The sequence below is a fragment of the Drosophila serrata genome, unplaced genomic scaffold, assembly GCF_035046125.1.
Source record: "Drosophila serrata isolate PLE 108 unplaced genomic scaffold, ASM3504612v1 contig_98, whole genome shotgun sequence".
Lineage (NCBI taxonomy): Eukaryota > Metazoa > Arthropoda > Insecta > Diptera > Drosophilidae > Drosophila > Drosophila serrata.
The window spans coordinates 221,751-236,118 of record NW_028256996.1 but is presented as its reverse complement, the minus strand read 5'-3'; the positions used below and the strand labels follow the sequence as shown (position 1 = coordinate 236,118).

General features: G+C 38.7%; 2 protein-coding genes and 1 long non-coding RNA gene across 5 annotated transcripts in view; 2 read left to right on the top strand and 1 right to left on the bottom strand.

The window, feature by feature from the left end:
• LOC110184505 (uncharacterized) overlaps nt 1–14,368 on the top strand; it is a 155,433-nt gene that overhangs the window by 110,159 nt on the left and 30,906 nt on the right. The gene's annotated exons all lie outside the window — the stretch shown is intronic.
• Nucleotides 1–14,368, bottom strand: part of Lsp1gamma (Larval serum protein 1 gamma) — a 47,849-nt gene that overhangs the window by 15,143 nt on the left and 18,338 nt on the right. The window contains exon 1 of one of the 2 annotated variants that reach the window (XM_086840747.1): nt 2,576–3,232. The exons of the other annotated variant lie outside the window; for it this stretch is intronic. The gene's annotated coding sequence lies outside the window, so the exon portion shown is untranslated. Of the gene's footprint in view, nt 1–2,575; nt 3,233–14,368 lie in introns of those variants that run through there. 2 annotated transcript variants of the gene reach the window in all.
• On the top strand, nt 10,222–10,751 carry LOC110184503 (uncharacterized). The gene has a single exon (XM_020953066.2). The coding sequence runs from the start codon at nt 10,325–10,327 to the stop codon at nt 10,511–10,513; it is 189 nt and encodes a 62-aa protein (XP_020808725.1). The 5' UTR covers nt 10,222–10,324; the 3' UTR covers nt 10,514–10,751.

Sequence of the window (14,368 nt, the reverse complement as noted above, 5' to 3'; positions counted from 1 at the left end):
TTAGGAACGAAAAATAGGCCATTGAACCTTTTGGACAATAAAAGCATTAAACGTACACGTGTACGGAGCTTGGCTTAATTAAAATTCGTCAATGATAAACACAGAAGATACATTAATAAGGCAAGGCGGTCTACAAAAATAGTGAAAAGCCAAAAAAGAGAGGAGAAGAGAGGGAGGGGTATGAAAGTGACTCTTAAACGTTTTGTTGGTCTTTTTGTCATTGCTTTTGTTAAGTCGCAAAGTGTTTTGACTTCAACACTTGAACTTGCCTTCGGCCAGGCCCACTTTAATGCCAGAGCAGAGGTAGAGCCAGAGCTAGAGCTCCATTCCGTACCTCTCCTCTTCACCATTCAGTTTTGGTCATTTGAAGTTTATTACCCGCGCACGTGTGAACCAAAAATACCGAAACGTACGAAAATGTTTTCGTCTTCGTCGCTGGCTTTTTACAATGAAACCAGAAACCAAGAAACCGGAAATTTGCCCAACAGCTCGTAAACTCCGGTTGGTATCTCGTGGGGTACCGCCTCGAGGGTAACACACCGGAGTAAGTCGAGTAAGAGTGGGCCAGACCAACAGACCCCACACGGACAAGCGGGCTGCAAGATGCCTCCAGATGTGGCTATGAAGACGTCTAAATGTGAAATTAAATATGCCACTTTGAATGAAATTAGACGAGCCACAAGCGCTTGTGTCTGACACGGTTTCCATTTGCCTGTGCCTCTAGTGTGGTCGTTGGCAAATCGGAATCGGGATGAAAGGTGTTGAAATACGTAGAAGAGTTGTCTGGATCCTGTGTAGGCTCTTTGATATTTAAGTAAGGAAAATGAAACAATTCTACACCTCACAGATATCGAGGACACATTGAAATTAACTTGCCTTTGAATTTATAAATTAAATTTATTGTATATATTTAATTTATCATTTTATACAATTAAGCAAAAGCAAATTGTATACCATTGTTAGGAAATCGAAAGAGTGAAATTTATTTCAATAAGACAAAATATAATCAGAACACTGTTTAATATTATATTTGCCAACACAAACTAATAATTTCCATAAAATTAATACTTAATAATTTATCAATCATTTTATTTATTACTCGGATATCGTTTATTAGACCATCATTCCCCACCAATTAATCATGTTCATTAAGATTATAAATTTCTACATTTTATTTACTGTTAAATTTCAATAAATCAATAAAAAGTAAAAAAAATAATAAAAAGTACATAGGGACCAAGACAAAAACCGAGTCCAGTTTGAATAAAATTTCTCAGCATTGAGAACAGATACAGATACGGATACAATTTGAAGACAAAACTTCTGGAGCTCTCTTGAAAACGAAAAGAAAATCCCCCAAAAAATGTAATTTATTTGATGGTATTGTCATTTTTTTCGCCTTGGCCCAAGTCCGACCACTGCCTGAGCTCATTCATGAAGTTTGTTTGTATTTCGGTGGTTTTTTGTAGATTTTAACTTGGAGATAATTTGGGGAACAAAAAAATAACAGAAGAGACAAACACGAGTGCGGGGCTTTTCATTCAAGACACGTACTCGAAGAGACCCCATAAAACCGGAGGGAACGAACGAGCGCTTGGCGCTTTTACATTATCAAGTATCAGAGTACCCGAGCACCGATGAGTTACCTGCCCGCCTTGGGGCAATCGCATTCGAATCGAATTGGATCGGCGAATCAAACCGAATTGAAAACGAATCGACTTCTTTCATTCATGAAATGCTTTCGGTAAACAAAAACCAACAAGCCGGTGCTTTGAGTGCTCTTTAAAAAAAATAATATTATTTGCTTTCAATGTTTTTGACTTTCGCGCAAGCGCAGCCCTTCCACTCCCCTTTCTTGCCCGCTCCCTGATTTCTTTCGTATTATTATTATTTTCTGATTAGTCATCCCGAGCAGTCCTTGAACTCTTGGTTAAATATGTTTATGTATTTATATCACGTCGTGTTTATCGCTGCCTGCCCCACGCATACCCGCCTCCTCTTTGCGAATTTTTAAGGCGCATACAAAGCGGGGAAATTCAGTTTTTGGCAATGACCAAAAACCAAAACAACAACAGACCCAGAAAAACACAAAACAAAACTAAAGAAAAGAGTAAACAAAAACAGACGCAACTGGTTTGCTTGATTAAAAGGTGAATGAATTGGCGATTCGCACAAAAAGCGCATTCGAAAAAAGAAATGAATTGAAGGCAGGCAAAATAAACTAATTTCACGCACAGCAGTTGTTTTTTAAATGGAACTGGAATTACTTTGATATCCAGATACTCTTTTAATAATACTATTTAAATTGGAATTTGGAATACTTACATACACTTATATACTCGTAAGGTAAACATTTTTTAAATATTATAACTCTTAAAAAAATATTAAAAAAAAAATCGAATGTGATCTTATAATATAAAACATGGGACAGGGAACGACTGCTTGTGTTACCTTGAAATGTAATAACTTAAAAATAAACTTGGTTTACTTCCATATACATATGTACATTAATTTGAATACATCTCTAATGAGGCATTGGACAGGGATCGAGTAATAGTGATATATTCGAACTTACCATTTCGCTAGGACTAGCTGGATTATATATGTACTTATATCTATATATTCTTCAATTAAATCCCAGGAAGAGTATTCTTTTCTCTTCGATGAGGTCTTTTTCCAAACCTCCGAACCAACACCAAATCGTTCCGCATTCAGGTTGTTGCTTCGGTCGTTTCTTTATGATTTGTGCGTTTCTTGTTTCGACTAAATGTCAATGGTTGCATCCATCAGGCGGTCACTTACATATAATCGATGTCGGATGCCTTCCTGACGTCAGTGCTATCGCTATTGTTTCCAAATACATTTCAATTTGTTTAAATGCTCGTTTTGAAGTCACCTTCAAATTATACAAACTGACATAAACGCCCCACTAATGAGCAGAGCAAATAAGTAAGTAATCCGGCTGTCTGTTGAACCGGGCTCTAATGGAAATTTACTGAAAACCACTTGGCACATTGCGAACAAATGCCGTTTCTTATTCTGTTTTTTTTTTCTTTTTTACTTTTGTTCAATTGATATGGCTAATGTCACTTTTTTTCGGTAGTTTTCCCCTAGCTCTGTCGCTGCGCTTCTGCGTTTAGTGGAAAAGTTTATAAAAGTTTCCGTTCCCCGTTTTACAAGCTTGTAAACAATCCAACAAGTCGACGGGTTCCCCGAGACCCGAGAGGTCACTGCGATGATAGGGAGCAAGAGAGCAAGAGAGAGAACCGTCGAGTCACGAGACTTGGGGATGTGTGAGGAGCTAGGAGGAGCGTCGTCTGCTGCTGATTATCGGCTCAATTGTGTGTTATGCGTATGCGTATGATGCCCCGCCTTGCTTTGCATAAAAAAGGCAGTGGAAAAATCGGGGGCCCAACCCTGTTGCAGCGGAGTCTCTGGAAAAGAACCAGAGGTTTTTCTTTTTGCTGCGAGAGGGATCAATGTGCGAAGTGTGCAACATTGCCGTTTATGAGTTGTGAGCAGTGATAACACTGACGTATCCAAAGGTCAGCGATGATGAAGCTTTGTTTATTTGTTTAGTTGATGATTGGGGACTCTAATGGAAACATAAACTGTGTAAAGGTTAAGAAATCGCCAAGTACTAGATGAGATAAAAGTTATGACGCAGCTAATGATAATTTGCATAGGGTCATGGCGTAAATTTCAAAAGTTATCTGTAAAAACCTCTAAAAATAAGTTAATAAGGTAGAGGAGGGTCAGTGTCGTCTTTGTCATCTGACTTAACAGGTCAATTGCAACATGCCTACATAGGGGCTAGATGACGGGTTTAAAACCATCAAACGGCTTTATTATTCTGGGAATAGTTTAGGTTAACCTGCCAACCCGATATGGCAAGCTTGGTTGCCTGATCATTATGACATTTCTCTCCACTGATCTTCTGGAGGCCACCCACAGATACAGATACTGATCCCTAATTGCCAGACCATTTACATCTATTCCCACGTTTCCTCATTGCTGAAACAGTCTTGGGCATGTCCAAATTTGGCCGAGTGGCTGTTCACCAAGATCAACTCCCCGATTCCATTCAATGTCAGCTTACATTTTGCAGAGCTTACACACGCGCACTCACAACCCAAATACCAGGCAGGCAATTTCCTCTAGGCAGTTCCAGGAAAACTTGGAAGCTCCCTCCTCCCTGGCCCACATGTGATGTGATAATTCATGGAATTCTTTGGCGTTGCGAAATATGAAGGAATGCGGTCGTCGTCGTCGATGGAGACGAGCCCAAGTCTGATTTCCAGTCTGGGGAACGCTTTTGCACTGTGTAATCGAACAAGAAAATAAAGAGTGGGAGGCGGTAAAACATGGGGGTAGCTATCAGGGGAGGAGGGGGAATGGCACTAGAGTTGGGGAATTACCTTTTTGTTTATTGCATATTTTACACTAGACTGTACAGTGAAAAAAGACAACAGTTCGAGCTGATGTGTTTATAATCAATAATTTAAACCAAAAATCGATTAAAAAATGATTTCTTGATCTTCGGCTGATTATCTATAATTTAAAGTTTAAATCGACAGAAAAGGAGTTGCCGTAAATCGATCAAAAGTTTATGTTGTCAGCTGTGTAACTCTAATTTTTTTTTCTAGACTTTGAAAATATTTTTCATTCCCCAAGTCACTGTATCGAGGTTCAAATAATTCTTTTCTTTTGCCTAATCAACTTTCTTCTCCATTTTCTTTTATGCTCTCTTAAGGTCTTTCTCGTTTTTTGTTTAGCTTTTAAGAATCTTTTTTTGTGTGTCAAAAAGTTTTGTCATTCTCCAGTTCTTTGCACTTGCCCCTTTGGATTGTTGTTCTTGTTTATGGCCTGCTGCATCATCCACTGCCTCGCAGGAGGACAAGGAGGTTGAGGATGAAAGCGGGTCGGGACCTGGCTTGTTTTTACGAGTGTTGCGTTTTTAGTGCTTTTTAATGACTTCTTGCGTGCCACATGCAGCCCAGGCCCAGAGTCGGCGAATGCAAAGTGGAAATGGGAATGGGTTCAGAAAAAAAGGGGGGAAGAAAAGGAGATCCTCCGTACTTAATGCCGCATGTGGCATGGCGTGGCCCGCATTTCGGTGGAATTCTGGAGGTGTCGTGGACATTTTTTGGTTAAATTAAATAATAAAACGAATCGCTGGGCGGGGTAACTGGGGATGGTCAAAATTAAAACATGAAAATAAATTAATCAAAACCAAAAATAACAAAAAGAGATGTCGGTGAAATGGAGTGAAAAATAAACGAAGGCAAACGGATTGCTGTTCGGCTCCCATAATGACGTTGTTCAACAAATTTCCACCATTTTCAGTTTGTTTTTCGCTCTTTTTTACTTTTTTGGTAGGTAAAATGGCGTGACTGAATGGGTAAATGCATTTTTTGGCATTCTTTCTAAAGGAATGTTGCAAGTCAAAAAATAATAATAAAAAAAAAACATATTAAATGGAATTTAATGCTTGGGGCAAACGTATACGTACGGTGGGGAATTTTATTTTAATTTAATTTTTTTTGGAATGAGTCTGAGGTTTTATTTCTTTAAAAGAACTTAAGAGCTACAAATCCTTTGAATTATTTTCAAAAAATTTCTAGTCCACGTTAAGTTAACTTTCCAAGTTTTCAAAATATTTTCATCTAATTTTAGATAAAATAATATAAAGAAAATGAAGAACTGTAAGTGAAAAACTCTAAATGTTAATATCATATGTTATGATTAAATCTTAATGATCTAATTGAAAACTGCAAGATTAGCGTTCCGATTTTAGCTTCCCTTCTTGTTTCAAAAAGTTGCATCCTTTTTACGCCTGTCAAACTTGGACGTGTGTTACATCTATTTTTTGGATCAAGTTGGATCAAGTCAAGGGATGTCTTCATTCTGATTCCCGTCGAAATCAAGAAAAGCAAGTGACAGCGTTGCAGCATCCAACCTGCGTTGGCATGTGGCAAGCCAACTTTTGTCAAAAACCTGGCAAGTGGCACTTTGTGGCGGTTGTGGCAATGGCCCCCGTCCAGCAACAGTTATGTTGGTTACGTCAGCTTTTGCAGCGCAGCGCAATCCCTCTTTTTGGGGCCACCCACATATGAGCCACGACGTCCCTGCCCTTCTTTTCCTGTCCCTCAGTCCCTATCTGTCGGGCATTTTGATTGAAATGTGTTTGTTTGGCTGCGGCGGCTTTTGCACTGCCCTGACTCTCACCCCTTCGACAGCCAACGCCTCTGTTCCGGGCCAAAAACAATAAATGCGAGAAAACAAGAATTTTGCACCGAAACCGAACTCTGAAGCCAACCAAACGAAAGGAAATCCGTCCTGAACATACGCTGCACAGAAATAAAATACTCTATATCATATAAACGATACATATCTTTATAATAAGAGAAGAACCCATCTTTGTTCCTGCTAACGGAAAACCGATTTTAAATAGTCCTTTTATAAACAATAGTCGAATTTCAGGATCCAATAGAAAATCGATATGAACTAACTTTAATTAAATGTAAAAAAAACTCATTACTTAGCCAGAAATGCATTAATTTTGATATGAACGTTTTTTATGTGCTAGTTTTGAATAGACTTATACATCTTCATACCTAATTTGAAATTTTACAATATTCAAATTTTTATCAATTTTAAAAAATTTTTAAGATGGTACCCCTTTAATTTTTTTGAAAAAAAAAAATATAAATTTTTTTTCTCGTACATGCCCAGAAAGATTCGACTGTTGATGCTGGTCAAGAATTTATATGGATTATAGGGTCGGAAATGACTCCTTCACTGCTTTGCAAACTGCAAACTAACATTATAATACTCGGCAATAGTATAGAAATCTAGGAAATCGCTTGTAATTACATGGAAAAAAATATTTTTTTTCAAGTGTAGAAACACCATTCCACCACTCGGTTCAGTTGCGTTTCCCTTCCGCAGTCGAGCACAATATGGACGTGGAGGAGAATCGGATGGACATGGACATGGACATGGAATGCTCCTGCTCTGATGTTGTTGCCACCGATGTTGTGAGGCATTTCAGTGGCACACCCGCATACCTCCAACACATCCCTGCACACGCACACATGCGGCAGCAGCAACAACAACAACTTAAACTGTTGCAACATTTGCGGTGACTTTGGTGTCTGTCAGATGGAACAAAAGAAGAAAAGAGGGGAACAGGGGAACAGGAGAAAGGTGGTGGCCAGAGTGACGAGAATGATGTTTATACAAGGATGAAAACAAGCGAGAGATTAAAGCGGAGATAAGACAACGAGAGATATAAATGGGGAAAAATGTTTAAATACATTTGAGTTTTTAATTGATTTTCTTATATTTATAATTGAATTTATTTTTCTTTAAGAGTATTCAATTGCATACTTTAGTAGCCTTTGAATATTAATTAAAAAATATTTCTTAAATTAAATTACTATTAAATAATTCCAAGCTACAAAATTGAATATTTATAAAGAGTTTCTCAGATTTTTCCTTTAGGTTGATCTTCCCCTAAAAATATATTTTTTAATGGAATCGAAGCGATGCCTTATGACACTTTATTCTCTTGCACCAGAGAATTGTTTAGTTTCGGCAAGTTAAGGTATACCATTAGCTTTGCATTTCTTCGTCTTTATCTGGGTACTTTCTTTGGCCCCAGAAGACGAACCGAAAACCCAAACTTCGACTTGTGCTCGATAACCCAAACCGAACTGCAACCGAACCGAAATTGTCGCCCAAAGGAATGGGAAACAAATTTAATTAAAGTGTCAGTGACGCTTTTCACGTTTTTGCTTGGTTGGTAGCGAAACCGCGTAAAACTTGCCCCCGGTAGAAGTTTATTTTCTTGCATCGCCTGGTGCATTATTTTTGTAATTTTTTTGCGCGTTTTTTGTTGTTATTTTAGTTATTTTTTGGCAGAGTCAGCTGTCGTTGCTGTGTGTCATTCGGTTATCATCATCGTTTTGTGGCAAAAACGACACGCAACACCATTATTTGCCACACACCGACAGTTGGCGCTTCCTGTCCTGCTCAAGGACTTGCGATTGTTTCCCCGGATTGTCCACATAGGGTCCGCTATTTGTCCGCCCCGTTGTCCTTCGAGTGTTACTTGAAACAACTTGAACTCTGAACACTGCTGGAAAACTGCTGCAAAACTGTGAGCACTTGCAACCTGAACTCAAGCTCAAACCCCAAACCAAAGACCCCTCACCAATACCCTTTCATTTTTAGCCAGGTTTGGCTGGCTGACAAAAGTTTTCGCCAACGAGGCGAGGGGAAAACGTGCGCAAAGACTTTACTTTTTAAGCGCCACAAGGGCACTTGAAAAACAGACTTTGCTGTCCCTGACATTAAAACCGCGTTACGTGTGTCCTCACGACTTTAATTGGACTCTAAACAAGGGTTAAACGGCTGCTGGTGCTGCTGCTCCTCCACCTGCTGTTTTCTTAACCCCAAAAATAATAATGAAACAAAGGAGAGATAGCTGATAAACAACACGCATGTGGCAAGACTGCAAATTATTGGGGAACCACCATAGCTGGGGGGATTTCTCATTGGGATCGTAAAGAAGCACTCATGACATAGATATATATACATATCTGACTCAGTACTATAGCCGGGGGTTTTCTTTTTAATGACCACGTAACTGCAATGTGGTTAAGTTTGTTCTTTTTTTAATATAAAATAAGAATTTTTAGTAAATAATCTGAAATTCATGGATATTCTCATAATAATTACGCTTTCTTTCTTACTTGTTGAACAATAGTTTTCATTCATAGGAAATGAAACCTTATCCCCTTCCCATAGAATATTGAACTCTTGAAATCTTTTATTCCCCCATTGATTTATTACCTCAACTCGGACTTCTGGCAGGCAGTTACTCTCATTCTCAAACTAATGATCACTGTGCTAAGTGATCGAGTAAAACATTTCCTGATTGTTCAACGCGTATCCAAATTGGAGTTGGCAATTAACAGCTGTTTTTGAGCAAGGGTAAATACACACAGCACCCATCACTCATCACAACACTCTAATGATCGCCCGTGAGATTGACGATAATCATGATGACATCATTCAGTGCAGGTTGTCCCCTACAGCTGATCTCAGCGTGAACGCATAAACAAGGTGACGTATACGCCGTGTGGTTGCCACAATGACGTCAGTTTTATGCGCATTCACCATTGCCGACCATGTGTCATCGATTGCTGCAGATTGCAACACACAGAGGCACCCAAATCCCATCACAGTGATGGCGATATGGCGATGGCGATGGCGATGGTGATGGTGGTGACTAATGTCAGCCGCCGCCGCCAATGTGGGTCAGGCATGAATTTGCATTTGGCCAAAGTCTATTTTCGGGGCCGACAGCGACGGCAGCTAATGCACAAAAATATAACCAAATATTTCGGTCATAATATCAGAGACAACATTACGAATTAATCATACGGCTCGAGAGTTGAGTGCGCGGTGCCAGGCGCAAAGCAAGTAGGGAAAGAGCGTTCCAGACTAGCAGATGCCCTGGACATTTCATTTAAATAAATATTTCACAATAATCATATGAAATGTAATGTAAGAAGTGTAAGTTGAAAGACTAAACCATGAACACTTTACAGCTATTTAAATGAAGATCATTGAGATCATTCTCACATTTGTTGACCTTTAAGCTGGAACATATGCTAAACAGTGCACTGGGCCGAAGTGACTTTACTTTTAAGAAATTGTCATAGTTATAGGTCTCCCTTAACAAACCAAAACAAAACAATTCATATATTTCGCGTAAGACCTTCCTCCTCAATAATCTCCTCCAGGGTATTGCAGTGAACATAAAATCTCTTATTCAAGCCAATCTATGCTTCAATTAGATTCCTAGTACCCGTCGCTAACTCGTGGCGTAATAAACCACACAATATAGGAACCAAGGAACCTGATCAGAGTATGGACTGCCTACCCAAAATCAATTGACATGATTTCCACGTGAATTGCCATAACAACAACAATGCTAACCCATATACGAATATACGGAGGAATACGATCCGGTCGTGGTACGAATGTTGGCCACCCAAATACGCAAATGTAGTATCTCCGTCGCCGGAGGAGGATCGATCAAACGTTGGTTGTTCAGGGCAACGCCAATATTTCGATTGGAGGCCCGGAACCTAACCTAAGCCAAGTCGAAAGGCAAAGCGTTGGCCAGAAATCAGTTGGGCAGCAGCGAGCCAAGGAGCTGGAAGGCATCACGGATACACCTTTATCTGAATCGATATAAGAAAATCAGGACTAGGATCAGGACAAGCAGGATTATCATCCAACAGACAAAATGTGCGACTGCGGCTGCTATTCCTACTGTCTGCACGACAGCTCCTGCTATAGCCACTACCACTCGCACTCGCATTCGCATTCCCATCACTGCTGCGCTGGATACAAGTATCTCAAGTGCTTGTGTCGCTACTATCGCCATGGGCACTGCACCTGCTCCTGCTGGAGACGGAAATGCTACCTGCTCTAAGAAGGAGGAGAAGCCGGAGACAGAATCGGAATCGTTATCTGAGGGAGAATGAAGCTGCGCTGCACCACGACACACACAACAAATCAAAACTCAAACAACGCAAATCACCAAAGAAATCACACGATAAAGTCCTTTAAGCAGTTGCATAACACTTGGCTGCATCCGAAATCGACCAAGAGTGAGGGAATGAAGCGAGTGCTAAATGGAAAATGGGAAAATGTTGCCAGGAGGACGGGAGGAGGAAAGGAGGAGGAAAATGTGGAGCATGAGGAGAAGGCCAAACAACTAGCGTGCATACGGGTCGTATGTGCAACGTTTTCAGTTGTCGTGTGAGAGTTCAGTGTGTGCGGGGTGTGTGTGTGCGAGTGCCTGACTGCGAGTGAAAATGAAATGGTTCAAGGATGCGGCCAACACAGTTATCGACTGCGTTTTTTGCATTTTGCAGTTGCAAAATTTTCCCTTTCCCCCCATTCACACGATAAAGTCCCACTTAACTCCCAACTGAAGCAACTCGAATTAGTGCGTAAGTCTTACTGCACTCCACACCACACCACACTCTCGATTAACACTACACACCCTCTCCACACACACATCGTTATCGAACCTATGTGCATCAATGTTTAGTGCGTAGTTCAATATAGACTTTTCGCCATATTTGTAACGTTACCAAATCCAACAGAAACAATCCAGAAATAAAGTTTTACTCCAACACCACTTACGTAAAACGGGGTTTTATGGGATATGAAAAGTTCTAGATAGTTATAGTTTTAGTGAATACAGAAATGAACGAAATATGGATTTTTAAGCTCGAATTCAAGGTGCAGCAAAAGTGGTTTAACCACTAGAGTTTACAACTAAAAAAAGTTTAAATAACAATCAGAAAGTCCGTACTACGGTCGATTTTTTCCGGTAGTTCACCACATCTTCTCTTGTCATTTCTTGGTTAAATAGTATCATTATGAAATGAAATCTGTCGCTTTTAAAGGTGTCCAAATGTATGCTAAGAAGGCACGCTTACCTGATCTGTAATTATTATCCCACCAATCCTGGCATTTATCTAAATTATGACCATTAGAGTCGCTCCAGTAATTCCGCTTAATATCTTTCCTTAATATATTTCCCTAATACCACACCCCTCAGTTGACTTCGGTATTCGTAATCATCTTTTTGCTGACTTTCGACTTCGATGAGCTTTTTTTCGCCTTCTCCCACAACTTCTGTTGACATTGCCCAATTGGCCATATGCAAATACAAACAAAGACCCTATAAGCCCAGCTGTTGGCGGTCGGAAAAGTCAGGTCGGAAAAGCGCGTGGAGTCAAAAATGGAAATGTTGTTGTCATTATGTGCATTAAATTACATTTATTTGATGGCAGCTTTCTTCGTTCTTCGTTCTCTATTCCCCGTTGCCGGCTGCCCCCGGGAAAGTCTCTCTTCAGAGTTTTTCCTGACAATGATTATACGCCGTAACGACATCTCTAAACCCCAACCTGCCACGGAATCTTCTCTCCCATTGCCATTAAAGGTGTTCCGGCCGACAAACAAGGTGATTATGGCCAGGCGAGTTGCTCTCTGGACTTTGGACTGTGGCCTCTCCTGCTAATGGACTCGCGCTCAGTCGGTCAAGGAGGGTGAACGGGAAGGTAGAAAACGCGCGGGAAAATTGAGAAAAAAGCACGGGAAAACTGGGGAAATGCTTTGTAAAGAACAGGGAAAATATGTGGGTACACACAGAAAAAAACTTAATTTAAAATATTGAAGTAAAATTTAACGACAGTTAGAAGTTTGAGTTGCCGTAAATTTAAACTAAATTAAACTAATTTATACTTTATATATTTATATCGATCAAAGTACTTGCTTTTAAGATAAAGCCTTGACTTGTAAATCAAAATCTTATAAAACAAGGATACATTTTATGTTACATGATTCCTACCCATATATTTTAAGTGCACAGTGTGTTTGTATTGGAGTGTAAAGGACAAGAGGGGACAACGCGAGCATTTATTTAAATTTTGCACTGCAGGTTCACAAGGACGTGACTGCCAGTATCGAACGAATTCCTAGCCCCCAGTCCCCTCTGAACCCTCCATTCAGATTCAGCTTTTCTGGTTTAGAAATTTTCCGACTTCCTCATGAATATCAAATGATGACGCAGCATTAACACCAAAAGAAGATGGGGGAGGGAACTTTGGGGGTGTATCAGCTCTGATATTGGTTTTTGATTATCCTTCAATGCAAGGCGTCCTGGGTGTTGACGCTGGTGGTGGTGGCATTCCTGTTAACATTTTAATTAATTGGCAGATCGTAAAAATTTGTTGGACATTTCAGGGACAAGCATCAAAATTCATCAACAATTTTCAAGGTAGGGTCAGTCGTTTTTGCTTTGTTAAGTACAAATTCTTATTTATTAAATAAAGGTAAAAAAAAATGTTCTTTTAGGTGGAATTTAACTTTAGAACAACAAAACTAACTTTGAGGAGCCGATGTTTATGTCCTTGCAGTTTGCAAATGAACAATACGGAAAATAATCATAAAAAAGCTTAAATCGCCTAGAAATCAAAGATTAAAAAACACGTAACTACGCCAAAAAGTCACAAATTTTAATTCGGCAAGTTTTCCTATGGTAGTTTTTATGCCTAGAAAGATTCGCCTGTTGATGCAGATCAAGAATATATATGGATTATAGGGCCGGAAATGAGTCTTTCCCAGAGTTTTAAGCTCCTGACTAAGAATTTAGTACCATTCTTTTAGAATATATTTATCCATATTTTTGTATGAAAAATGTTCTATAAATCAAAGTAAAAAATCACATAACTCCGTTAAAAAGGCACTAATTTTAATTCGGAAAGCTCTCCTGTGTTAGTTTTTATTAGGCTAATATATCAGCATACTCAATTTAAAATGTAGAAAAATTCAAATTTTTATCATTTTATTTTTTTAATTTTAACCCGTCATAAAATTTTGAAAAAAATTACCAAAAAATTTTTCCTTTCCTACATGCCTAGAAAGATTCGCCTGTTGATGCTGATGAAGAATATATATGGAATATAGGGCCGAAATTGATTCCTTCACAGAGTTTTAGGCTTCTGACTAAGAATATAGTATGTACCATTCTTTTAGAATATATTTATCCATATTTTTGTATGAAAAATGTTCTATAAATCAAAGTAAAAAATCACATAACTCCGTTAAAAAGGCACTAATTTTAATTCGGAAAGCTCTCCTGTGTTAGTTTTTATTGGGTTAATAAATCTGCATACTTAATTTAAAATGTAGAAAAATTCAAATTTTTATCATTTTATTTTTTAATTTTAACCCGTCATAAAATTTAAAAAAAAAATTACCAACAAATTTTTCCTTTCCTACATGCCTAGAAAGATTCGCCTGTTGATGCTGATCAAGAATATATATGGATTATAGGGCCGGAAATGACTCCTTCCCAGAGTTTTAAGCTTCTGACTAAGAATTTAGTACCATTCTTTTAGAATATATTTATCCATATTTTTGTATGAAAAATGTTCTATAAATCAAAGTAAAAAATCACATAACTCCGTTAAAAAGGCACTAATTTTAATTCGGAAAGCTCTCCTGTGTTAGTTTTTATTGGGTTAATAAATCTGCATACTCAATTTAAAATGTAGAAAAATTCAAATTTTTATCATTTTATTTTTTATTTTAACCCGTCATAAAATTTTGAAAAAAATTACCAAAAAATTTTTCCTTTCCTACATGCCTAGAAAGATTCGCCTGTTGATGCAGATCAAGAATATATATGGATTATAGGGCCGGAAATGAGTCTTTCCCAGAGTTTTAAGCTCCTGACTAAGAATTTAGTACCATTCTTTTAGAATATATT

Bases quoted from the DNA above. Each gene is read 5' to 3' on its own strand.
- LOC110184503 (XM_020953066.2), top strand. From the start codon at position 10,325: ATGTGCGACTGCGGCTGCTATTCCTACTGTCTGCACGACAGCTCCTGC.